Source organism: Pristis pectinata, chromosome 3 (genome assembly GCF_009764475.1).
Source record: "Pristis pectinata isolate sPriPec2 chromosome 3, sPriPec2.1.pri, whole genome shotgun sequence".
Lineage (NCBI taxonomy): Eukaryota > Metazoa > Chordata > Chondrichthyes > Rhinopristiformes > Pristidae > Pristis > Pristis pectinata.
The window spans coordinates 24,156,219-24,183,557 of record NC_067407.1 but is presented as its reverse complement, the minus strand read 5'-3'; the positions used below and the strand labels follow the sequence as shown (position 1 = coordinate 24,183,557).

Below are 27,339 nucleotides of genomic sequence, written 5' to 3'. Positions count from 1 at the left end.
ATAGACAGTCGGCGTTTTGGGTCTAGAAGGGTCTCGACCCAAAACGCCGACTGTCTATTTCTCTCCACAGATATTGCCTGACCCGCTGAGTTCCTCCAGCATTTTGTGTGTGTTGCTCCAACATTCTGTTAGCCTTCCTAATTACTTAATTTACCTACATGCTAGTTTTTTGTGCTACATGCACTAGGATGTCCAGATCCCTTTGTATCATGAAGCTCTGTAGTCGCACTCTATTTAAATAATAATTTGTTTTTCTCTCTTACAAGTGAATAATCTCATATTCTCCTACATTATGCTTCATCTGCCAAACCAGTCTGCTCACTTAACCTATCCGTATCCCTTTGTGTTGTCCTCAGAACTTGCTAAGCCACCCCTTTTGATATCACTACACTCAGTCCATTCATCCGAGTCATTCATATAGATTATAAATAGTTGAGGCCCCAGTAATGATCCCTGTGACACCCCACTAGTAACTTATTGCCAATCCAAAAACAAACAAATTTATCCCAAGTCTGTTTTCTGTCAGTTAGCCAAACCCATCTAATATATTACCCTCAACCCCATGCACTCTTGTACAGTAACTTTACATGTAGCATCTTATCAAATGTCTTCTGGAAATGTAAACTCACCACATCTACTGGCTCCCCTTAATGCACCCCATTTTTATATCCTCAAAGGACTCCAGTAAATTTGTCATCTTTCGCATAGAACCTCTCTTTCTCAACTGGAATATACCTTCAATGAGATTTATGAAATGTCTTTTTCAATGATTGTTACAGCTAATCCATCATCTTACTTTGTAATTTATTTGCCCAGTTCACTTAGCTAATTCTGTCCTCAGATCTTTATAGCTGCACTTTTTAAATTATGAATACTAATTTAAGACCCAGGTTTCTTACCCTTAAAGTGAATATGAAATTCAATTATGTCATGACTATTTTTTCCCCAACATATCCTTTATTATGACATCACTGTTCAATCCTGTCTTACTGCACAATGCCAGATCTAAAATAGACTGCTCCCTGCTGGGTACCACAACATTTTGTTCTAAGAAAACATCAAGATTGCACTCCATGAATTCATCCTTAAGCCTAATGCCGCCAATTGTTTTGTACAAATCTATATAATTAAAATCACTCAAAAATTTTGCAGGACATTTCTTACAAGCCCCCATAAATTCTTGATATTTCCTCTGCTCTGCAATATTGCTACTCTTGAAAGAATGTATACCCCTCCTACCCGTGACTTCTTACTTTTTACTATTTCTTATCTCCTCCCAAACAGTTTCTGCATTTGAGCTTTTGAACCACTATCATTGCTTATCACTGCAGTGACCTCATCCTTTATTATAAATCAACACTACCTCTTTCTTCGTTTCTGCCTATGCTGCCGAAATGTCAAATACCCCTGGATATTTAGTTCTCAGCTTTGTTCACTTAGCAACCACAACCACATCTCTGTAATGGCTATCAGATCGAACCCACTAATTTCTATTTGTGCAATCAACCTACTTACCATGTCGCAAATAGTGCATGCATTCAGACAGAGGTCCTTCAATTTCATTTCATTATTTATCCTTACTTTGACTATTTGCTGGTGCATTCTTAAAATTGGTTCGAGATGCATCCAAATACCTTAACTTGGGTGATAAGGAATTGACAAAAGGTGACGTAGAACTTACAAAAAAGTTAGGGAATAAGGGAGTTAAAAGTAGAGTAGTGTGTGATACTGGCAAGTTAACATGCAAACAATAATCTCAAAGTTAAAATGAGAAAATGCTGGATATACTCAACAGGTCAGGCAGCATCTGTAGAAGGAGAAACAGGGTTAATGTTTCGGGCTAGTGATATTGCATCAGAACTAAAAGTGAGAAACTGAAAATCTTAAGCTGCAGAGAAGGGTGAGGGATGGGGAGAACAAAAGGGAATGTCTGTGAAAGGGCAGAGACTAAGACAAATTGATACAAAAGATTATAATAACGGCTGAAGGTGGTGACAGCTTGTTAGTTGCTGCTGCTGTATCTGAAGGGGAAGCAAATAGATAGAGATGAATGAGGACAGAAGATTGGCAGCAACTCCTGTTTTCATTTCATTCCACAAATGCTGACAGACCTGCCTGAGTATTTCCAGCATTTTCTGTCTTTATTTCAGATTTCCAGCATCTGCTGTACTCTGCTTTTTGAATAATTTTGATACTGCATGCATTGAGAAGATAAAGGTGTACAGGGTATCATAACCAGATGAAGACATTGCAAATACTCCTCAAAGATATGCAGCAGTTGGCATGGGTAGCAGGTAATTTATGGTAATATCAGAGGAGAGTTTCTCAGCCACATAGAACATCCTGAACCAACAGCGGTGCCATAGGAACATAAGAAATAGGAGCAGGAGTCGGCCATCTGGCCCGTCAAGCCTGCTCTGCCATTCAATAAGATCGTGACTGATCTGGCTGTGGACTTAGATCCACCTACCTGCCTTTTCCCCATAACCCTAATTCCCCTAATATGCAAAAATCTATATAACTGTGTCTTAAATATATTTAATGAGGTAGCCTCCACTGCTTCCCTAGGCAGAGAATTCCACAGATTCACTACTCTCTGGGAAAAGCAGTTTCTCCTCATCTCCTTCCTAAATCTATTCCCCCGAATCTTGAGGCTATGTCCCCTAGTTCTAGTCTCACCTACTAGTGGAAACAACCTTCCTGCCTCTATCTTGAGACCATGACCCCTGAAGAGGAAATATCAATTCCACACTTACCCTACCAAGCCACTTAAAAATTTTGTATGCTTCAGTGAGTTCATTGTTCATTCTTCTAAACTCCAGAGTATAGGCTCAGTTTGCCTAATCTCTCCTTATACAGACAAACCCATCTTTCCAGCAGTCAATTTATAACAGCGATTCATGTACAAGCTCACCTGTCACTCTGAACCTTTCATTCCCTCACCATTTAAAAAATACAGTCTTTCTACCTTTTCATAATTTTATATGTTTCTATAAGATCCTCTCGTTCTTCTGAATTCCAGCAAGTATAGTCCCAAGTGACTCAATCTCTCCTCACAGGCTAACCCCACCCATCTCTGGAAATCAACCTGTTGAACCTCCTCTGCACCACCTCCCAGTATATCCTTCCTAAAGTAAGGAGAACAGAACTGCACGCAGTACTCCAGGTGCAACCTCACCAGTACCCTGTACAGTTGCAGCATAACCTCCCTGCTCTTAAATTCAGTTCCTCTAGCAATGAAGGCCAACATTCCATTTGCCTTTTTGATAACCTGTCACACCTGCAAACCAACCTTTTGTGATTCATGCACAAGCACTCCCAAGTCCCTCTGCACAACAGCATGCTACAATCTTTCACCATTTAAATAATAATCTGATCTTCTATTTTACCTTCCAAAGTGGATGACCTTGCATTTAGCAAAATTGTACTCCATCTGCTCAACCATTGCCCACTTAGTTAACCTATCTCTATCTCTCTCCGCAGACTCTCCGCATCCTCTGCACAATTTGCTTTTCCGCTCAATTTAGTGTCATCAGCAAACTTACATACGCTACACTCGGTCCCCTCTTCCAAATTGTTAATGTATATTGTGAACAGTTGCGGGCCCAGCACCGACCCCTGTGGCACCCCGCTCACCACTGATTGCCAACCAGAGAAACACCCATTTATCCCAACTTTTTGCCTTCTATTGGTTAACCAATCCTCTATCCATACTAATACATTACCCCCAACTCCATGCATCCTTATCTTATAGATAAGTCTTTCATGCGGCACCTTTTCAAACGCCTTCTGGAAATCCAAGTACACAACATCCACCTATTCCCCTCCATCCTCTGCGCTCATTATATCCTCAAAGAACTCCAGTAAGTTTGTCAAACAGGACCTCCCCTTCCTGAATCCATGCTGTGTCTCCCTATTGGAACCACTTCTATCCAGAATTCTCGCTATTTCTTCCTTAATGATAGCATCAAGCATTTTCCCGACTACAGACATTAAGCTAACTGGCCTATAGCTAGCTGCCTTCTTAAACAGTGGCATGATATTCGCTGTCTTCCAATCCGCTGGGACCTGCCCAGAGTCCAGAGAATTTTGGTAAATTATCACAAATGCCTCTACTAAAACTTCTGCCATTTCCTTCAGTACCTTGGGATGCATCCCATCAGGACCAGGGGACTTGTCTACCTTTAGGCCCACTAGTTTGCTCATTACTACCTCTTTAGTGACAGTGATTGTATCGAGGTCTTCACCTCCCATCGCATCCATAACATCTCTCTTTGGCATGTTAGACGTGTCCTCCACCATGAAGACCAACACAAAATAGTTGTTCAAGGCCTCGGCCATTTCCACATTACCCAATATTAATCCCCCTTCTCATCTTCCAAGGGACCTACGTTCACTTTAGCCACTCTTTTCCGCTGTATATGATTATAAAAGCCATGAGCTGTTGCATATAATTGCACAGAAAGTACTTCTCCCTAAAAATACTTCAGTTGATATATTGCAAAGGATCGTGTTAAAGAGTGAATGTGGAGAGAACCTCCGCAAAGAATTCTGACAGAATCAAGAACTAGGAAACACTATTTAAAAATAAGCACTCCCCCACTTAAGACAGAGGTGATGCAATTGTTTTTCTCTCAGAGAGTTATCAATCTCTGGAACTCTCTTCCTCAAAGGATAATGAAAGCAGAAACTTTGAATATTTTAAAGACAGAAAGAGGCAGATTCTCGACAAGCAAGTATCCCAAAGGTTACCATGGTAGATATTAATGTAGAGCTGAGGTTACATTCAGATCACCCACAATCTTATTAAATGACAAAGCAGGCACAAGGAGCCATGGCCTATTCTTGCTCCTAATTCGTATGTTGCACGTATTTGCTAAAATGAAATAAATGTTGGTGATAGGGTCAGACAGTGAAGTGGTTACATTACTCAACCAATAATTCAAACCTTTGGACTAATTAGAACAGTCAAATACAAAATCTTGAAAATCTGAACTTAGTTCAAAACAACTCGAAATAAAATCTGGTTTCAGTGAACAGTCTACAATGCTGTCAGATTGTCATAAAACTCCAACTAGTTTAATGAGGGACCTCTGGGAGGGAAGCCCATGACATCAATTAAATTCCAACATGTTGACTAATGAATATCCTGGCTCTTGGTTACTTACCTGAATCACCCATTTGCCACTTTTAATAACAGCACTAAATAATAAACAATTACTTGAGGTACCATTCAAGAATGCTAAGCAAGGCAATAACAAATCAGAACTATTAAGCTAAAAATCAAAACCAGTGAATAGGATTTTAAAAAATCAACTAAATAAGTTGTACTTGTAGCAGAGCAGGATGTGAATTCTACATTTGCCACCTTAATAAAAATAATAAATGACCAATATTATCCCATCTGGAAAAGCAAACATTTAGGTTTAAAACACCAAAACAGCTGGATTATTTTTTGTTCTTTACAACCTGTGAATAAGCTGGTTTATAAAAGGCTTGTAAAAATATGGATGGTCATGCATGGATTTAGGAGAACAAAGCTATATTCAAGCTGGCATTGTTGGACCAACAGCACTTATGTATAAATACCACTCTCCATTCACAATATATCCAATCTGCCGAAGTGTATTACCCAGCAATGTCAGAAACAAGTGCAGGCAACAGTCAAGTTGTGGAATAAAAACAGAAAATGCTATTAATACTCAGCAGGTCAGGAAGCATGTGTGGAAAGAGAAACTGAGTAACCATTTCAGGTTGATGAACGCATCAGAATAATTGTAATCCTCCAGTTATGGAGCACAAGAAACAGAAGCAGGAACAGGTGAATCAGCCCCTCAGCTCTGCCATTTAATAAGAATATGATTAATTCAATCTTTGCCTCAACACCACTTTGTCGTTCTCCCTCCACCAGATGTAGATTAAATGTCCAACCTCTGCTTTGAATATACCACAACTCTCTGGAGTTGAGAATTCCAAAGATCCACAACCCTCAGAGAAAGAATTCCTCCTCAACTCTGTCTTAAAAGTTCAACCCCTTATCCTGAAACAATGACCACTGGTACTAGATATTCCCAATAAGGGAAACATCCTCTCAGCAATCATCCTGTCAAACCCCTCAGAATCTTATACATTTCATTAAGATCACTTCTCATTTCTATAAACACCCATGAGTATAAGTCCAACCTTTTCTTCATACATCAACCCCTTCATTCCAGAAATCAATCTAGAGACCAAAATTGTATGCAGTCTCACCAGTACCCTTTCAAGTTGCCTCAAAACTTCCCTGCTTTGATACTCCAAACCCCTTGCAATAAAAGGGGTTTGGAGCATTCCATCAACCCTCCTGATTACTTGCTGTACCTGCATGCTACTATATCGTGTTTCATATACTGAGTCTCGTGGATCCCTTTGTACAAAGGGTTCTGGGAGTCCAAGAAATCTCACACAATTTAAATATCCTTCCAAAGTGAATAATCTCATATATTCCTTCATTATACTTCATCTTTCAACTTCCTACCTGTTCCCTTAATCTGTTTTTAGCCCTTTGTGTCCTCCTCATAACTTGTAATCTGCCAATCCTCAGCAAACTTGGCAATAGTATGCTTGGTCCCTTTATCCAAATCATTAATAAAGATTATAAATAGTTGAGGCCCCAGTGCTGATCCTTGTGGCACTCACAAGCTGCTGATTACCAGTCAAAAAAAAATCATTCCCCTGTCCATGGCAACATAATACCCCAACTCCAACCCTCTTGAATTGCAATCTATTATGTGCCACCTATTGAATTCCCTCTGGAAATCAAAACACACTACATCTACTGGTTCTTCTTTAACTACCTTGTTTGCTACATAAAGTCATACAGCACGGAAACGGGCCCTTTGGTCGAACTGGTCCATCCTGACCAAGATTCCCATTTAAACCAGTCCCATTTGGCCGCATTTGGCCCATATCCCTCTAAACCTTTCCTTTCCATGTACCTGACAAGTACCTTTTAAAGGTTGTTACTGTACCTACCTCAACCATTTCCTCTGGCAGCTCATTCCATATATTGATTACCCTGAGTGAAAAAGTTGCTCCTCATGTTCCTATTAAATCTTGCCCCTCTCACCTTAAACCTATGCCCTTTATTCTCGATTCCCCAACCCTGAGAAAAAGACTGTGCACCTTGACCCTATCTATGCGTCTCATGACTTTATACACCTCTAAAAGATCATGCCTCCTTCTCCGACACTCCAATGGAAAAAGTCCCAACCTGCTCAAACTCTCTCCGTAACTAAGTCCAAGTCCCAGCAACATCCTCGTAAATCTCCTCTGCACTCTTTCCAGCTTAATGGCATTTTTCCCATAACATCTTTAAAGAACTTCAGCAACTTTGTCAAACTCAGTTTCCCTTTCACAAAACCTTGTTGACTCTGCTTCATTGCCTTATGATTTTCCAAATGTCCTACTATCACCTCTTCAATAATGGGTTCCACATTTTCTCAATGATAGAAGCTAGGTTAACTAGCATATAGTCTCCTGTGTTTGGTCTCTTTCATTTCTTGAATAATAGTGTTATATATGTGGTTTTCCAATCCTCTGGGACCTCTCCAGATCCAAGATATTTTGGCAGATTACGACCAATTTATCCACCATCTCTGCAACCACTTTCTTTTTTTAGGAAGCCAGGCTGCAGGCCAGAAGGTTGAGGGCACTTATCAGCCTTTAATCCCATTTGTTTGCCTAGTGCTTTTTCTTCTTGTGTCAGAATTTGTTTTAAGTTCCACCTTGTCTATAGCCCCTCGATTATCTATTATTATTGGAATTTTGTTGGTATCTTCTGCCATGAAGACTCAGCCAAGATAATTGTTTAGAATCTCTACCATTTTAAATTCCCCAGTCTCATCCTCTAAGGGGCCCACATTTGCTTTAGCTGTTCTCTTTTCACACACCTTTTAAAACTCAGAGTTTGTTAATCCTGTTTTATACTGCACGATACCAAATCTAATATCCTTGCTTGATTGCTCAACACATTGCTCTGAAACCATCTCAAATGTACTCTATGACATTTTTAAGAGACAACATAGAATTGTGATTCCCTAGTACAGATGAAATAACAGTTTATCAACAAAAGTAACAAGAATAATCTGAAAACAGGGTTCGTTAAATCCACATATACTTGAATCCAACATAAGTATGTAATTTGTTGAAACAAATTATACCTTAAAAATTTATGCTTTATTTACTCACTTCTGCATCAAGGACTTCCTAATGACAAGTTCGTCTTCCAAATCAGCTTCATTAGCCATGAAAAGCAGACGTTTGAATGTGTCATCAACTCCGACAAAGTCCCTTTGTTCTGCTGCACACCACCAAAATATAAAAATGTAACTTGTCATTTCAGCCATGGCAATAAAGACATCTGGGAGATGTACAGACTTTGGAAAAGAATCAGAAGGTGGCTACAAAAAAATGAGTCACCACCTAAACCACTTCCGTCACTCAGATAGACTTAAGCTAGTATATTCCAAGTGGATGACTAAGAACAAAACATTGCTCCATGTGAAGTTGATAAATGTTTACTCTCTTTTTGTTTCATTTTTTACAAGTTCTGTTTAAAAGGGACTGCTTTTGTAGTTGAACTTCACTGCAAGATATATGTAAAATGCAATATTCCTCACTGGTTGAGTATAGATTCTGCAACACTCAGAAATCTTCAAATCACCTGAAACAAAGCTATCTGCTTGTTTAGCGTCTCATCTAATATCATAAACATTCACTTCCTCCAGCAGTGGTGCATGGTGGTTATGGTATGTACCATTTACAAAATGCACACTGCAACTTGACAAGGCTTCAACAGCGCCTTACAAAACTGTAATCTATTCTGTCAAAAATGACAAAACCAAAATGTGCACAGGAATGTAAACTCTTGTCACATTACACTTAGAAACATATAATTTCCTCCCGACTGAAGGTTAAAAATCCTAGAACTCCTACCTAATAGCACTGTTGGAGGTCCTTCCTCAAAAGGACTACAATAGTTCAAGAAAGTGGCTCACCACCACATTCCCAAAGGCAATTAGGGAAGCCCAATAAATGTTGGCCCACATCTCAAGGTAATTTAATAACTTAAAGTACTAGGCTACTTTTGTATTGGTAGATTATTTAATAGATCTACAGAGACCAGAACTCAAGTGTAGAAATTACACAAATGTTTGGCCAACTTGTAAGTTTGCTGATTCTCGCCGGATCTCAGATCTTTGAGACAAATTACCAGTTCCCATAGTGAGTGCGGCTCTCTACATAACACTCAGAAAGGCAATTTTTTGGAGTGGAATCAAATCTTCTCAAAGGCAGATGAATTACAAGGTTAAAAAAAGATAGTCAAATTTCTTGAACTAGTCTGTGTCACCTAAGCGCATCAAAGGGGATAGCCCAGATTTTACAGGTTATCCCAAAATTTCTGTCAGTGATCCTGCCCTCCTCCATAGCTGGAGCAACAAAGAAATCTGCTGGAGGAACTCAGCAAATTGAGCAGCATCAGTTGCAGGGTTTGAACCGGAATGTCGACAATTCCTTCCCCTCATAGATACTGCTCAACCTGCTGAGTTCCTCCAGCAGATTGCTTGTTGCTCCAGATTCCAGCAACTGTAGCTTCAGGTGTCTCCTCCATAGATATTTTGTTCTATAGCCTTATCCATGGGAATTAGAAAGATCAACTGAAATGATGAGAAATTACTTACAACTATCATGTAAAGGTCAAGCTTTGTTGCACAAGGTCAATACCAGCTTTTAATAGCAAAATCATAAATACAGTTTAGCAAACTCTGTCCTGTAAAACTTGTTTTATGTCTGTGGATTGTAACTCCTCCAAATAAATAAAGCAATATATAGAGACTTTTAAAGTATTCTAAAAAATACTGATTGCAAATACTGCCTTTATAATGAGTACCAGCCAGCATTTAATCATATAAAGTTAACTGTGTCTTTTCCTTCCTTGTCTGTTGCATGAGAGAATTTGATAATGTAACACACTATTGAGCCAACTGAATGGCTTAATGGCAGGTTGACACCAGGCTCCACTTTGAAATGATGCCCAAAAACTCTGCGTTAGAAAAGAGGAAGATCATGCCACGTGCTAGATTCTTGTGGACAGGTTTATTTGAGGTTGATGTCGAGTGCTATCACTTTGCTCCTGTAACTTTAAAGGAGCAGTAAAGGACACTAAAGGAGTGAAGGAAATGAATGCTTAGGATGGTGGATGGGCTGCCAAGCAAACAGGGTACTTTGTTTTTGGTGGTGTCAAGCTCCTTGAGTTTTGTTGAATTTGCCATCATCCAAACATGTGGAGAGTATTCCATCACACTCCAGTTTTGTGGTGGAAATGGTAGAAAGGCTTTGAGCTGTCAAGAAGTGAATCACTCATTGCATGATACCTAGCCGCTGATCTGCTCGTGGAATCACAGCGTTTATTTGGCTGGTTCAGTTAAATTACTGATCAATGGTGATGCCCGCTATGTTGATGTCAATACCACTGAATGTCAAGGATAGGTGGTTAGACTGTCTTATTGGAGATGGTACCTGGCACTTTTGAGGCACAAGTTTCTTGCTACTGAATTTTTCTGCATTTTCTGAGGAGTTGTGAATGGAATTAAACATTGCGTAATCAGCTTTTCTCCCATCACAGACGCTAATCCGATCTGTTGGCTATTTCCAGCATCCTCTTTTATTTTAGATTTGGAGCAACTGCTATGTTCTACATATCACAGTTCTAGTATTTTTATCTCTCTCTACTGCCCTCAATATTCTGTCTCTCTCTATTAACACTCTTCCAGATAGATCACCTGTAACCATAGACCATAGAAAGCATCCTATCTGGATGCATCGTGGCTGGGTATGGCAACTGCTCTGCCCGTGACCACAAGAAACTGCAGACAGTTGTGGAGACAGCTCAGCACTTTACAGAAACCAGCCTTCCCTACATGGACTCCTGCCTCAGTAAAGCAACCAGCATAATTGAAGCCCCAGCCACCCCAGACATTCTCTCTTCTCCCTTCTCCCATCGGGCAGAAGATACAAAAGCCTGAAAGCACGTACCATCAGGCTCAAGGACAGCTTCTATCCTGCTGTTATAAGACAACTGAATGGTTCCCTGGTACGATAAAATGGACTCTCGACCTCACAATCTACCTCGTTATGACCTTAGACCTTATTGTCTACCTGCACTGCACTTTCTCTGTAGCTGTGATACTTTATTCTGCATTCTGTATTGTTTTACCTTGTACTATCTCAATGCACTGTGTAATGAATTAATCTGTATAAACAGCATGCAAGACAAGTTTTTCCACTGTATCTCAGTACAAGTGACAATAATAAACCAATTCCAATTGTGATTAACAAGCATTCATCATCCTCTCTTAGTTAGCATTAACATCTTTTGTGTCAGCAGAGCAATCTTGGATTAAACCTTATCACAGACATTTCCTTTGTTCTTTTCACCTCTGTTCCTCTCACAAATTTAAAATGCACTTGTTTCCTCACCGTTCCATTTCTGATGGATGATCATCAATCTGAAACACCAACTCTCTCTCTCTCTCTCTCTCTCTCCCCCTCCCCCGCCACAGATGCTCCCTAACCTGCTGATTATTTTTCTGCATTTTCTGTTTTTATTTCAGATTTTTCAACATTCACAGTTTGTTTTTTGCTTTTCAGTGTTATTTGGTCTCCTTATTGCCACATCCAGTTAATGTCACTCTCACTTCTCTTCCAGAATTTAGCACAGTGGACCTAAGCCTTAATGTGATCTGGACTGTGGTTTGTCTCTAATTTGGATGTAATATTTTTCAAATATTTATCAGATAGTGACCCCGTTCGGTTTTCATGAAAACATGTACTTGGCCTATATGGTACGAGTCAATATTTACATGTAGTCATTAGGGCACAACTACTGTTAAAGTCTTGACAGGACAAAAATCTGATAGAAGCTACTTACAATAAGCAAATCAGGATCAATACTATATGTAGGAACCTCGTGCAATTTTCTTGTGCTGTCCCGTTGGATGAAATATTGAGCAATGAAACAAGCAGCTCTTTTAAAAGGGCTGGTGCTAGCTTCTCCAAAAGCAACAAAATGAATCTGCACTAGCAATGATTTCAATGGAGCTGCAAGAAGCGGCATAAAGTATTTGTGATTACAGTTAGATTTTCTAGGTGGCATTTTCAAAAATTAATCAGCTTATTGCTTTTTTTCTTGGGAAAATTTTACCTGCTTTATTTTTTCCTTTCTGGCCTGGCACAGGTTCAGTACAGTCATGCATCTTGCACATCAGCATTGATATTGTGGCGTCATGTGCACGGAACAGGTCAATCACCTCATGCAGAGCTGCATCAGTAATGAGGTCACAACTGACCACCAACATATCTGTCTGCAAAAAGAGAAAAAAAAAATTAACTATTAAAATTTTTAATGCCTACAATCAGAAAGACCCAAAGGGTGTCACAGTTCAGAAAGCCGAAAGGCTCAAGTTTGTAATCTTTCATACATTGAGTTATTGATCAAAGCTATGTTGGCTTGGTAGAGAACTTCCCTGTACTAGGAGATCAAAAATAAGAGGGAACAAGCAAACTAACATTATGGATCAAATACTCTCACCCTCAGCAAAAGTGAGAAATGTAAACAAAATAACTGTGGCTTCTTTAAACTGGTTTCATATATCGAAGAACTGAAATGCACTTTGCATCATTACCTAAACCATATTGCTCCGTATCATTTTAAAATTGCACATACTGAAATATTATGTAATTTGATGCACATAGAAAGATGAAAAAAACCTCTAGAAAGCAATCAAATTAACTATCCAAAACCAAATGGATCAGTAATAGTCAATTAGATTATGAGAGAACAAAATGAATCAGAGCAGACTTTCCAAAAATATCATTTGAGAGTGTGAAATGCAGATCTGAAACCAGTGACTTAAACCTAAATAAAAACAGATTTGGCTAAAGCAGATTGGAAAAATAGATTAAAAGACAGTAGATAATCAGTGGTAGACATTTAAGGAAGTATTTTACAATTCCCAACCAAGACATGTTGCATTGAAAAATATATTCTGTGGCTAAGGAAGCCAAGAATTGCAACACTGCATGCCTTTTCTTTCAATATGTTAACACAGATTAGCAGTTGGCCAGAAGTTTGGAAACATTTAAAAAGCAATGAAAGGATGACTAAAGACTGGATGAGAAAATGGATTATTAGAGTAAGATAACAAGAAATATACAGACAGCAAGATCATCCAGAAGTATATAAAAAGAGTTGCTAAAGTAAATATTAGTTCCTTAAGATGATGAGACTGGGGAATTAATAATGGCAAGTAAACAAATAGCAGACAGTGAACAAATATTTTTTATATTTGTTTTCATGGTAAAATACATTAAAAACATTTTAGTAAGAGAAGAAAGGATGGGTAACTTAAAATAATCACTTTCACATGGAAGTTACTAGGTAAACAGACGGAACTAATGGCTGACAGGTCCCCTGGTACTAATGGCCTGCATCTTGGGTTAAAAGAAGTGGCTTTATAAATAACTGATGCATTGGTTGTGATCTTCCAAAAATTCCCCAGGTTCTAGAAAAATCCCAATGGATTGGAAAAGCACAAATGTAACACCTCTATTCAAGAAAGAAAGAAACTAGTTAGCTTTAGAACTATCATTAGGAAAAAAACTGTAAGCAGTAACTGGCCACCATGAAGAAAATCATATGGCAATCAAGCAAAGATCCATTCACTTACATGAAAGAGAAATTATGCAAGTAACAACACATAATGTGTAGGTTGAATAGAGATGTACTGTTTTTGGATATCCATTCAATATGATGCTAAAAAAAATGACAATACACATGGTAAGAGCTCATTGCGTTGAGGATAATTACTTGTTATGGATAGAAATTTGCCTTAGCAACAAAAAAAAGAAAATTGACATAAATGGGTCACTTTCAATCTTGCAAGCTGTAACTGGTTGTGTTTGGAACTCAACTACTTACAAATTGTATAGGTTACTTAGATGAAGGGACAATACAATATTTGTGAGGAATCAAAGAGTTTGCAAAGGGATATAGTAAGTTAAGTAAGAGGGCAAAAATTTGGCAAATGGAGTATAACGTGGGAGTCTCACAAAATGGAATTGAGTTCAGTTAAGATTACTAGGGAGAAGGTGCTAGGAAAACTAAATGGACTAAAGACTGATAAGTCTCCTGGACCAGATGAGGTGCATCCCTGGGTTCTGAAGGAGGTGGCTTTAGAGATAGCAGAGGCATTGGCGATAATTTTCCAGAAATCGATAGATTCCGGCGTGGTTCCGGAGGACTGGAGGGTCGCAAATGTAGTTCCATTGTATAAGAAAGGTGGGAGGCAGCATAAAGGAAATTACAGACCTATTAGTCTGACGTCAGTGGTGGGAAAGTTATTGGAATCGATCCTCAAAGACAGGGTTACGGAATACCTAGAGGCGCAGGGCAGGATAGGTCCTAGCCAACATGGTTTTGTGAAGGGAAGATCCTGCCTGACCAGCCTATTGGAGTTTTTTGAAGAAATCACAGGTAAGGTGGATAAGGGAGAGGCGGTAGATGTTGTGTATTTAGACTTTCAAAAGGCCTTTGATAAGGTGCCTCACAAGAGACTGATTAATAAGATGAGAGGTCATGGAATTACGGGTAGGATAACAGAATGGGTGGAGCATTGGCTGGTTGACAGGAAGCAAAGAGTGGAAATAAAAGGATCTCGTTCTGGTTGGTTACCGGTTACTAGTGGTGTGCCGCAGGGGTCGGGGTTGGGACCACTCCTTTTTACCTTGTACATTAACGATTTGGATGATGGAATAAATGGTTTCGTGGCTAAGTTTGCGGATGACACCAAGATAGGGGGAGGAGTAGGGAGTATTGAAGAGATAGGAAGGTTGCAGAGGGACCTAGACAGTTTAGGAGAATGGGCAAGGAAATGGCAGATGAGATTCAATGTAGGGAAATGTGCAGTTGTACACTTTGGAAGCAGAAATAAGCGGGCAGATTATTATCTAGGAGGAGAGAAAATCCAAAGCACGGAAGTACAAAGGGACTTGGGGGTACTCATGCAGGATACCTTAAAGGTTAACCACCAGGTCGGATCGGTGGTAAAGAAAGCGAATGCTATGTTGGCATTCATTTCGAGAGGTATAGTGTATAAAAGTAAGGAAGTGTTGATGAGGCTCTACGGGGCACTAGTGAGGCCTCATTTGGAATATTGTGCGCAGTTTTGGGCCCCACATCTTAGGAAGGATGTGTTGACGTTGGAGAGGGTTCAGAGGAGATTTACGAGGATGATTCCAGGAATGAAAGGGCTTACGTATGAGGAGCGTTTGTCGGCTCTTGGACTGTACTCGCTGGAGTACAGAAGAATGAGAGGGGACCTCATAGCGACATTTAAAATATTGATAGGAAAGGACAGAGTAAATGTGGCTAGGCTGTTTCCCTTGGTGGGTGAGTCCAGAACCAGAGGGCACAATCTTAGAATTAGAGGGTACAGTTTCAAAACAGAGATGAGGAAAAATTTCTTTAGCCAGAGGGTGGTGAATTTGTGGAACTCCTTGCCACGTACAGCAGTGGAGGCCAGATCAGTGGGGGCGTTCAAGGAGGAGATAGATAGATATCTAAATAGTCAGGATATCAAGGGATATGGGGATAAGGCCGGTAATTGGGATTAGAATATTTTTTTTTCTTCTTCTTCTTCCCCCATTCCCCATTTCTCATTTCTATTTCCCTTTCCTTGGAGCAGACTCGATGGGCCGAATGGCCTGCTTCTGCTCCCTTGTCTTGTGATCTTGTGAAAATGTGAGGTTTTCCACTTTGGAACCAACACATAAAAACAGAATTCTGTTTAAATGAAGAGAGACTCAAAGTAATTTGGAAGGGAAATGGAATCCTGGCTGTTACTTCAAAGGACATAGAGTGCAAAAGTACATGAGTCTTGCTAAAACTGCACAATATATTTATTAAATACCTGGAGTACTGGGCACAATTTTGATTTTCTTATGTAAGGAGGGAATGCTTGCATTCAAGGCAGTTCAGAAAAGATTTACTAGGTTTATGTCTGGGATGAAGGTATTGTCTTACAAGAAAACATCTAACATTTCCAATACTCACTGGAGTTTAGAAGAATGAGTAGTGATCTTATTGAAACATAAAAGCTTTAGACAAGATAAAAGAGACTGCAGATGCTGGAACCTCCAACAAGAAAACAGAATGCTTAAAGAACTCAGTGGGTCAAGCAGCATCTGCAAAGACAATAGGTGTAAGTTGATGTTTCAGGTCAAGATCCTGTACCAGAACTGAGAGGGAAGATTCAGCAATATGGCAATATGGGGGGGAAGGGGGGGGGGCGGTGTGGTGGTTGGGACACAGGCTGATGAGGTGATAACTGGGAACAGATAGTGAGGGGATGATGATCAGATGGAAGTAGGTGGAGGGAGGGGAGTGGAGAAGAGAGGTGAACAAAGGAAAAGAAAAACTAAATGAACAGGTGAAAATGTGGGAGAGGAAAACACAGGGGGTGTGGGGGTTACCTGAAACTGGAAAACTTAATGTTCATACCAAAGATATTTGTGAGGCTTGACAGGAATGATACTGAAAGGATGTTTCCCCTTGTGGTGGAATCTAGAACTAGGGCTGCATAGCTTCAGAATAATGGGTCACCCATTTAAGACATACGAGGTAGAATGCCGAATCTTTGGAATTCATTACCCACAAGCTATGGAAGTTGAATCATTGAATACATTCATGGCTAAGATTTTTGATCTATAGGTGATTTATGTTATGGGAAACAGAGAGGAAAGCAGATTTGAGTCCAAGATCAGAACAACCATGACCTTATGATTTGCAGAGCTGACTCAAGTGGCCAGATAGATGACTACTGCACCTATTTCTTAATATACAAAATGTTACTTTCTCTAGTCAGCTGCTTCAGATAAGAGCTAGACCAAAGATAAGTGCAGTTTTTAAAGAAAGTTAGGATACTTAACTGAATCCTCAACCTTTTATTCCAAACTTTAAAATAAATATTTTTCTTTCAATTTCTTTTCCACTATATCAGAGATCTGACATTTCAGATCATGAAGTCATCAGACATGAAGACAACTCCTGATTTAGGCAACAAGCAGGTTCCACTGAATTAATGCTGGTGAACAACATTTTCACTTTGAATGCCAATTCAGAAACATACATCATTTGAATTTCACTGCCAACTGACTACCTGTTTATTCTTCCTCTCTTCAGTATCTTTATTTTGTTTTGGTGATTCATTACTGATCAGGAAGATCAACTACTTTTCAACATTTGAAAAGGACATTTATACTGTGTAACCCTTTAAGGGAGAAAATATATCCGTTGGCTAAAATTAAAGGAAATAATGAATCAAAAAAATGCTTCTTAATTCATTGGATTTTATAAATAATATGGAAGTTCATAATTGAAAGTGATTCAATTTGCAAAGTAATTATTTTACAAATTTTCCACCAAAAGATGACATATTAAGCTACGTATATATTTCTCAAAATAGAAAATGTCCATGTTTGGGATACTCAGATCGCATAGTCCTTTCATAATTAAAACACTTAAATTTCAAAAACTGTAATAAATTACAATTCCATCTGTAAAGCAAGAATCAATGGACAAAGTCTAAAATAAAACAGATCATGGAGGTGGTATTGAAGTAAGAGTGAAGGAAAGGGAGGAGAAGGGGTTTCAGAGAATAAAGGCTGACAAATAGGAATCTCTAATTATGGAGAGCAGTTACATGTGCAAGGTTAGATCTTATGTAGAGGTCAAAAGACACTTACATGGTTAAGAACGTTCCTGGTCATCAACCTGCTACACCTGTGCAACTGCTCTGCCTAGGACCACAAGAAACTACAGAGAGTTGTGGACACAGCCCAGCGCATTATGGACACTAGTCTCACCTCCGTGGACTCTGTCTTTACCTCTCGCTGTCTTGATGAAGCAGCCAGCATAATCAAAGACCCCACCCACCCGGGACATTCTCTCTTCTCTCCTCTTCCATCGGGAAGAAGATACAGGAGCCTGAAGGCACATACCAACAGACTTCAGGACAGCTTCTACCCCACTGTGATAAGACTATTGAACAGTTCCCTTATACAATGAGATGGACTATGACCTCACGATCTACCTAGTTGTGACCTTGCACCTTATTGCACTGCACTTTCTCCATAGCTGTGACACTTTACTCTGTACTGTTACTGTTTTTACCTGTACTACATCAATGCACTCTACTGACTCAGTGTAACTGCACTGTGTAATGAATTGACCTGTACGATCGGTTTGTAAGACAAGCTTTTCACTGTACCTCGGTATAAGTGACAATAATAAACCAATACCAATACCTATCTCTCTCTCTCCAAAGATGCTGCCTCCTGCTGAATATATTCTCTTTTATTTCAGGTTTCCAACGACTGCAATGTTTTGTATCTCATAGTGCTAGCAACATTTTTTTCTCCTCACTCCCGTTCTTATTTGTGTCCTTCCAGTTATATGTCATCCACTCAAATTAGCTGAAATTAAGAACCCTTCACCACTCCCTCACAGCTGATGCCACCATTCTTTATCTCCACTCTTTGTTTTCTCCACCCTTTCCTTTAGAATATAACTTAAAACATGTTTGATTTCTAACCTTTTCTAATGCCCATGAAAGTTCATCAACCTGAGACGTTACCTCTGCTTCTGTCTCCACAGATATTGCCTGACCCGTTGCATATTTCCAGCATTTTTTGTTTTTATTTTAGATTTCCATTTTTTTTCCTTTTTGACATTTAAGAGCAGCTGGTTTTATAGTGAAAGGGCAAGTTGTGATGAGGATGTTGTGACACTGTGAAGGAATGCAGATAAAGTGAGTGAGCAAAAAAATGGCAAATAGGAGTTTAATATGGAAAGTACAAGGTCATGCACTTAGGCAAGAGAAGCCTTCTCCTCAATCACTCCACTTGCTGACCTACTGATCTGGTTCACACACTTCCCTGCCACATTAGTTTAAACCTTCCTGAATCACACTGGAAAACTCCCTGCAAGGATATTTTGTACAGGTCCCACCTGCCCTAGAAGAGATCCCAATGATGCAAATATCTGAAGATCTCCCTCCTACACTAGCTCTTTAGCCTTACATTTTCCTAGTTTCCTAATTTTATCCTCACTAGCATGTGCACAGAATATAAGAGCAAGGAGATTATGTACAACTACATAAAACTTTAGTTAGGCCACAATTAGAGTTCCATGTGCAGTTCAGTATCACACTATAGGAAGGACACAATTACACTGCAATGGTTACAGAGGAAATTTACCAGGATGTTGCCTGGGATGGAGTATTTCAGCTATGAGAAAAGACCGGATAGACTGGGTTCATTTTTCTTGGAAAACAGAAGGCTGAGGTTGACCTGATTGACATACTAAATTATGTGAATTTTTTACCCCTTCGCAGAGCGGTTTATAGCTAAAGGGCATCGGTTTAAGACAGAGACTTTTTCCCAGGGTGAAAATGGCTAACACAAGGGGGCACAATTTTAAGGTGACTGGAGGAAGGTATGGGGGGGGGTGGGGCGGGCAGGATGTCAGAGAGTGGTGGGTGCGTGGAGCGCACTGCCGGCAGAGGTGGTAGAAGCAGATACATTAGGGACATTTAAGAGACTCTTAGATAGGCACATGAATGATAGAAAATGGATGGCTACGTGGGAGGGAAGGGTTAGATATACCTTAGAGTAGGATAAAATGTCGGCACAACAATGTGGACCAAAGGGCCTGTATTGTGCTGTAATTTTTTTATTCTATAAAATTTAGAGGGAATTTAAGGAAATATTTTTTCACCCAGAAGGTGGTTGAAATCTGGAACCCATTCCTTTTGGGGGGGGGGGGGGGGGGGGGGGAAATGAAGGCAGATGCTTTCACAACATTTATTAAGTACCTAAATGAACACTTGAAAGAGACGAACAGAAAATAGTATTAGTATAGATACTAAGTACAGCATGGACAAGGATAGCTGAAGAGTGTGTTTCCATGCTTCATGACTCCTCAACACTATGACACTGCTAGACTACAGGGAATTCAAGCTGGATGTTCTAGAAATGATGGGAGGCAAAAACATATCAGGAAACGGAAGCTGGCTACGGGATGGAGGACAAATGGGCTAAGACTCTCATCTTTGACGAAAGGACAATGATGGAGGTTGAAGAAGAAGTGGAACAGTGAATGATTAGCTGATTAGTGGAAACCAAAGAGGCACCTAGCGACTGGAATAAAGTGGCGAGAGATTAAAGAATCAGAAGTTTGATGTCATATCTTATATTACCTTAAAGGGAATATTGGAATAAAAATTAGGCAAGAAGATATGCTCCTGTGTTAAACTATTTAGAAACCTTTCAAGGCAGAGGGTTGGGAACAGGCCATGAGTAGCACGGCACCTTCAGTGGTAACCTTGATGAAACTTGAATCCAACTCCTCCACCCAACCCATACCCATGACATGAAGTGTCCAAGAAAATGAAGAAGTTTGCTGATGCTGTTCTATAGATTACAACTGGGATAGATATGAAAGGCTCCCATCAGTTTTCCTTGCATCTAGTCGTAGCCAATTACTTACACTTGGCAAACCTCTCAGATATTGCTTGCTAGGAGAATAATTCCCTTTCTACAAACTTTATTAAAAAACAAAACCTTGATCCATTCTGATATTACTGGTAAATCACTGTAATTTACCAGATTGTTGAAATTATAAGTCATTCAACAAATTACACAGAAGGCTAACAGCATGGAATGTGGGATACAAATAAGACAAAAATTGCAATTTATGCAAAAACAAGAATAAACAGTGAAAATTACTGTTAAGCAGGAGTGACTACACAGGATGTAGATATCATCAAGTTTTCCTTTTTCCAATTTCTATATACTTAACAGAAATATTTGCTTATCAACTATTTAAGTGGATTTAAATAAACAAGTTTTAGCTTTGGAGAATGAAGATAGATCTCCTTTAATTGAAAATGGAATACAAGTTCTTACATGCAACTTGTATAGCAAATCCGTAAATGTCAAGACTACCATCAGTCATTATAATTGAGGAATTCAATTTTTGTCTTCCAATTGTCACAAACCAGCAACAAAAGAAACACACTGAGCATGATTCAGTGTTAAAAACTATTTTATTAATCACTACTTATGATAATACGTAAAATAAAAGTTTAAAAAAAAATGTTAGTATGTTAGAATTCAAGAATGTTAAACCTCGAACGTTAACCCCAAAACTAAACTCGTCGTGTGTGTGTGACAAAGTCCAAAACTCCCAGTTCCTGAATGGTTCTTAAAGTTCAGTTCCACAAGCCATAAGGTGAAACATGAGCAAGGGCTTCTTCAACAACCACCGTTGTCTGAAGATAAGATGTAGATGTAGAAAAACATAGAGAGAGTACATACGAAATCCAAATGTTCCACGATGGAACCCAAACGACACTTCAGTGTTTACTCGGTAGTGACTTCCTCACCCCGAAAAGCATCCGAACCGTGGTCGTCCACACACAAATACCTGTTTCCTTCTACAGGTCAGCAACAAAGTGAACTCCACCGGATTACTTCCAACTTCCATACATGGATTTCAGTGGCACACACAGTTATTATTTCTCATCCATCGATAGAGAAAACAAGCAGGCTGGTGTCTCTCTCCCTTCTCTCTCTCTCCTTCTTCTTCTTCTGACTTCTTCAACAACGTCATTACGTCCTTTATCTTCTATTGACGTAAGCACGCCCCACACACACATACACACACACTCTCTATCTTAAAGGGACTTTCACTGAGTCCGTAACACCTCCCACCTAAAAAAAAATTTTCCCAAGAAAATTTTAACCGCACATACAGTTAGTAATGTTAATAATTATCATGCTACACAACTACAGACTATCAGATTAGTACAGATACATGTTTCCCATTTAACATCGGGAAAGACAATCAGCAATCACATTATCTTTGCCTTTAATGTGACTTATCATGAGATCAAACTCTTGCAAAATTAAACTCCAGTTTAACAGCCTTCTGTTCTTGTTTTTGACTCGGCTCAGAAACACCAATGGGTTATGATCTGTATACACAGTCAATGGTTTCTGAGCGGTGCAAACATATACACTGAAATGTTGCAAGGCTAAAACAAGCGACAGTAATTCTTTCTCTATGGTGGAATAATTCTTTTGATGCTCATTAAATTTCTTTGAAAAGTAAGCTACAGGATGGTCAATATCATCAAGGTCACCCTTCTGCAACAACACAGCTCCTGCAGCTTCATCACTGGCATCTACTGCTAATGAAAATGGCTTTTCAAAGTCAGGTGTTTTGAGCACAGGATCGTAGCATAAAATGGCTTTCAGCTTCTCAAATGCTTCTTGACAAGAATCTGTCCAAACAAACTTTACTCCCTTCTTCAGAAGATTAGTTAGGGGAAGAGCAATATCAGCAAAATTTTTACAAAATTTTCGATAATATCCAACCATTCCCAAAAATCTTCTAACAGTCCTCGTACCTGTGGGAATAGGGAACTCAGATATTGCTTGAACTTTTGCCTGAACAGGAGCTTGCTTGCCTTGACCTACAACATAACCAAGATACGTCACAGTGGCATGGCCAAATTCACTTTTAGCCAAGTTAACTGTAAGGTTAGCCTTGGAAAGTCTTTCAAACAACCTTTCTAACGCAGAGATGTGATCCTCCCATGTATCATTCCCAGTCACTAAGTCGTCAATGTAGGCATCTGTATGTTTTAACCCATGAATCACTGAATTAATCATTCTTTGAAATGTTGCCGGAGCATTTTTCATTCCAAATGGCAAAACATTGTATTCATACAATCCAGAAGGGGTTACAAAGGCTGAAATTTCCCTTCCTCTATCTGTTAATGGAACACACCAGTACCCTTTTAATAGGTCAATCTTTGTAAGAAATTTTGCCTTTCCCACTCTGTCTATGCAATCATCCACCCTAGGAATAGGGTAAGCATCTGACTTTGTTACAGCATTCACTTTCCTGTAATCTGTGCAAAATCTAACAGTTCCATCAGGTTTAGGTACAATAACACAGGGCGAACTCCAATTTGAACTAGAATGTCTAATAATATCATTTTCCAACATGTATTTTATTTCCTGATCAACAAGTTTACTTTTTTCCACATTCATTCGATATGGGTGTTGTTTGATTGGTTTTGCATCCCCAACGTCAACATCATGGGTAATTATCGATGTTCTGTTTGGAACATCTGGGAACAGATTTTTAAATTTTAAAATTAATTCTCTCATCTGTTGTTTTTGTGAAACTTGTAAATGGTCCAACTTCGTTTCAAGGTTCTCCATGATATTTTGGTTTTTTAGTTTCGATGGAACAATATTTGGTCTAAATTGGCCTTCCTCAACATCAACATCAGGCATTCTAGAAACAACCTTTACATCATCCACCAAGGCCACAACTGAATCCCTCTCATAATAAGGTTTTAGCATGTTTACATGACAGAGTTGTGTTTTCTTGCGTCTATCTGGTGTTTTGATTATATATGTTAGATCAGTCACTCGAGATTCAATAACATAGGGTCCAGAAAAACGAGCTTGCAAGGGATTATTTTGGCTAGGGAAAAATACCAACACCTTTTGCCCCACTGCGAATGTCCTAGGCCGAGCACGTCTATCAAAATATGTCTTCATTCTTATCTGGCTTGTTTTCAGATTCTCTCTCGCTAGCTGGCAGACTCTCTCCAACCGAGTTTTAAATTTTTGGACATAGTCCAACAGACTCAAGTGAACTTCCTCATTAACCCATTGCTCTCTTAACAACTCCAAAGGTCCTCTCACCCTATGTCCAAATACAAGCTCAAACGGACTAAATCCTATTGACTCCTGGATCGATTCTCTAACGGCAAACAAAAGTAAATGGATACCTTCGTCCCAATCCTTGGTGTTTTCAAAGCAATAAGTCTTCAGCATATTTTTGAGAGTAGAATGAAATCTCTCCAGAGCTCCTTGAGATTCTGGGTGATATGCAGATGATACAATCTGCTTTGCTCCCAGCTCATAGACTATTTGTTGAAAAATTTTTGACATAAAATTACTACCTTGATCAGATTGGATTTCTTTTGGCAAACCAAACAAGGTAAAAAATTTTAAAAGAGCCTTTGACACCGTCTTGGCCTTAATATTTCTAAGGGGTATTGCCTCTGGAAATCTAGAAGTGGCACACATGATGGTTAACAAATACTGATTTCCAGTCTTAGACTTTGGTAATGGACCAACACAGTCCACAATCACCTTCGAAAAGGGTTCACCAAAAGCAGGAATTGGTTTCAAAGGAGCCACAGGGGGTTTTTGATTTGGTTTACCTACCATCTGACATGTGTGGCAGGTTCGACAAAACTTCACCACATCTTTTCTCAAACCAGGCCAATAGAATTGTTTCAAGATCTTCCCTACAGTTTTATTCACCCCAAAATGACCACCCAAAGGCATACTGTGGGCCAGGTTTAAAATCTCATCCCTATAAACTTTTGGAACAACAACCTGATGAATAACTTCCCATTCCTCAGTAACAGGAACATGAGGAGGTCTCCATTTCCTCATTAACACTCCATTTTTGACATAGTATCCAGTTGGCACCTTTTCAATCTCCTCACATGAGAGTGCTTTTTCTTTCAATTCTGTCAACTCAGGGTCCTTTGTCTGTTCCACCATAAAATCATTCCTCGACAAAGACAAATCTTTAAATTCAAGCTCACTGTAAGGATGTTGATCCTCCAGTGAAGACAGAAAAGTCTCAGATAAGGCATCAAAATTTTCTTCCTGTTTAGGACTGTCACAAGGAACTACATCAGACTGCACCGGACTGTCTGCCTTGGCTAATTCTTTAGCTCTAGCTCGAGTCACTGCACATGATGGGTAAACATCTGGATCATCCTCAGACTCATCAATCCTTGGTTTGGTTGTTAACCGTACCACAGGATCACTTTCTCCATTTGCAAGGTCATTTCCCAATAACAAAGAAACTCCTTCCACTGGCAAACTAGGTCTTATCCCTATCTCGACTGGTCCTTCTACGAACTTTGACTTTAAAATCACCCTGTGAAAAGGGACAGACATGGTCTCACCTGTAACGCCTCGTACTAGATTTACTTCACCAGTGTCACTTTCTTCACCAAAATTTAAAACACTGTCCAGCAAGAGAGATTGACTAGCCCCAGTATCTCTAAGAATTTTCACTGGCACCTGGGGTGACTCATCATTCAGTGAAACAAAACCCTCTGATACATACGAACGGAATTCCTTTCTCACCTCCTCCAACTTTTCCGCTTTTCCCTCTTGCAAGGACTGATCTTTAACAGCATCTCCTGAACCTTTTTGATTTTTAATTGCCTGAAAGCAAGCATTGGGCCCAGCTTCCTTCTTTTTCTTCAAAAGGGCACAATTAGATATCACGTGGCCAGGTTTCCTACAGTAATAACAAGTACGCTCAACAGGTTTCTCCAGCCCTGGCTTCTTTTCATCTTTTCCTTTTTGATTACCTCCCAATTTACTCTCCGGTTTCCCTGGATTGTCTTTGTAACTCTTTTGAAAGGTTTTAGGTTGTCCCCATTTGGATTTATGGGTTAAAGCATAATCATCTGCCAACCTAGCAGTTTCTTGTAAAGTTTCCACTCCCTTTTCATTTAAATATGTTGTTAATTCAGCTGGAACACATCTTTTAAAGTCTTCCACCAGTATCAATTCTGTCAATTTATCGTAATCCCCATCTACATTTTTAGCCAGGCACCATCGTTCAAAACATATTCTCTTTCCATTGGCAAATTCCATATAAGTCTGATCTGCAGATTTCCTCAAGTCTCTGAATTTTTGTCTATAAGCCTCAGGGACCAATTCATAGGCCTTCAAAATAGCTTGTTTTACCTTGGTATAATCAGCTGCATCCTCAACAGACAAAGCAGAATAAGCTTTTTGAGCTTTACCTTTAATCACACTCTGTACCATAAGAGCCCATCCTTTCCTTGGCCAGTTTGAACTCACAGCAACCTTTTCAAAATGTTGGAAATACTGATCAACCTGATCTTCTTCAAACGGAGGGACTAATCGAACCTCCCTGCTGGCTGAAAAACCATCTTCAGAATCAGACTCCGAACTCCTACGCTTCATTTGTAACTCATGCTGCCTCTGTTTTTCCTTCTCCTCTGCCTCAAACTTTAACCGAATTAGTTCCCGTTCCGCCTCTAACTTCATCCGAGTTATCTCTCGTTCGGCCTCTAATTTCTTTTGTTCGGCCTCTAATCTCTTTTCCTCTCGTTCAGCTTCTATCTTTAACTGGGTTTGCTCTCGTTCGGCCTCTAATCTCTTTTGCTCTCGTTCAGCTTCTAATTTATTTTGTTCTCGTTCAGCCTCTATCTTTGCCAGCTGCACCTGTGCCTCAGAAATTGCTATTTCACTGCCAGGAAACTGTTTGAACACTTCCTTCTCAAACACCTTCTTTTCCACATAATGGCCAGCTATCAGTCTCTGAATATCTGCCTTTCTCATAGACTGCTTTACTTCTGTAAGGTTTAACCTTGTAGCAATCTTTATCAGATCATCCTTTTTTGCCACCTCCAATCCCTTTTGGGTTGGTGTCTCCAAAAATGCCTTAATATCCATTGCTGCTGGTTTCCACACACACAAGCCAATTAAAAAGAATTTATCAGACCTCCCTCAAAAATCTTTGGATTGAATCTCGAACAAATCTCGTCAATCTGGGGTACAATCCCAGACGACACTCGTTAACCTTGGGAACTATCCCGGACGAGCCCCCAATTTTGTCACAAACCAGCAACAAAAGAAACACACTGAGCATGATTCAGTGTTAAAAACTATTTTATTAATCACTACTTATGATAATACGTAAAATAAAAGTTTAAAAAAAAATGTTAGTATGTTAGAATTCAAGAATGTTAAACCTCGAACGTTAACCCCAAAACTAAACTCGTCGTGTGTGTGTGACAAAGTCCAAAACTCCCAGTTCCTGAATGGTTCTTAAAGTTCAGTTCCACAAGCCATAAGGTGAAACATGAGCAAGGGCTTCTTCAACAACCACCGTTGTCTGAAGATAAGATGTAGATGTAGAAAAACATAGAGAGAGTACATACGAAATCCAAATGTTCCACGATGGAACCCAAACGACACTTCAGTGTTTACTCGGTAGTGACTTCCTCACCCCGAAAAGCATCCGAACCGTGGTCGTCCACACACAAATACCTGTTTCCTTCTACAGGTCAGCAACAAAGTGAACTCCAC

The 27,339-nt window shown here is 39.5% G+C and overlaps 1 protein-coding gene across 1 annotated transcript in view; it reads right to left on the bottom strand.

Moving 5' to 3' along the window:
• eif2b3 (eukaryotic translation initiation factor 2B, subunit 3 gamma) overlaps positions 1 to 27,339 on the bottom strand; it is a 92,382-nt gene that overhangs the window by 51,844 nt on the left and 13,199 nt on the right. Inside the window, exons 4-5 of the mRNA XM_052011240.1 lie at positions 12,245 to 12,404; positions 8,230 to 8,341 (exon numbers count right to left, since the gene is read on the bottom strand). Coding sequence (XP_051867200.1) covers positions 8,230 to 8,341; positions 12,245 to 12,404 — 272 coding nt within the window. The remainder of the gene's footprint in view (positions 1 to 8,229; positions 8,342 to 12,244; positions 12,405 to 27,339) is intronic.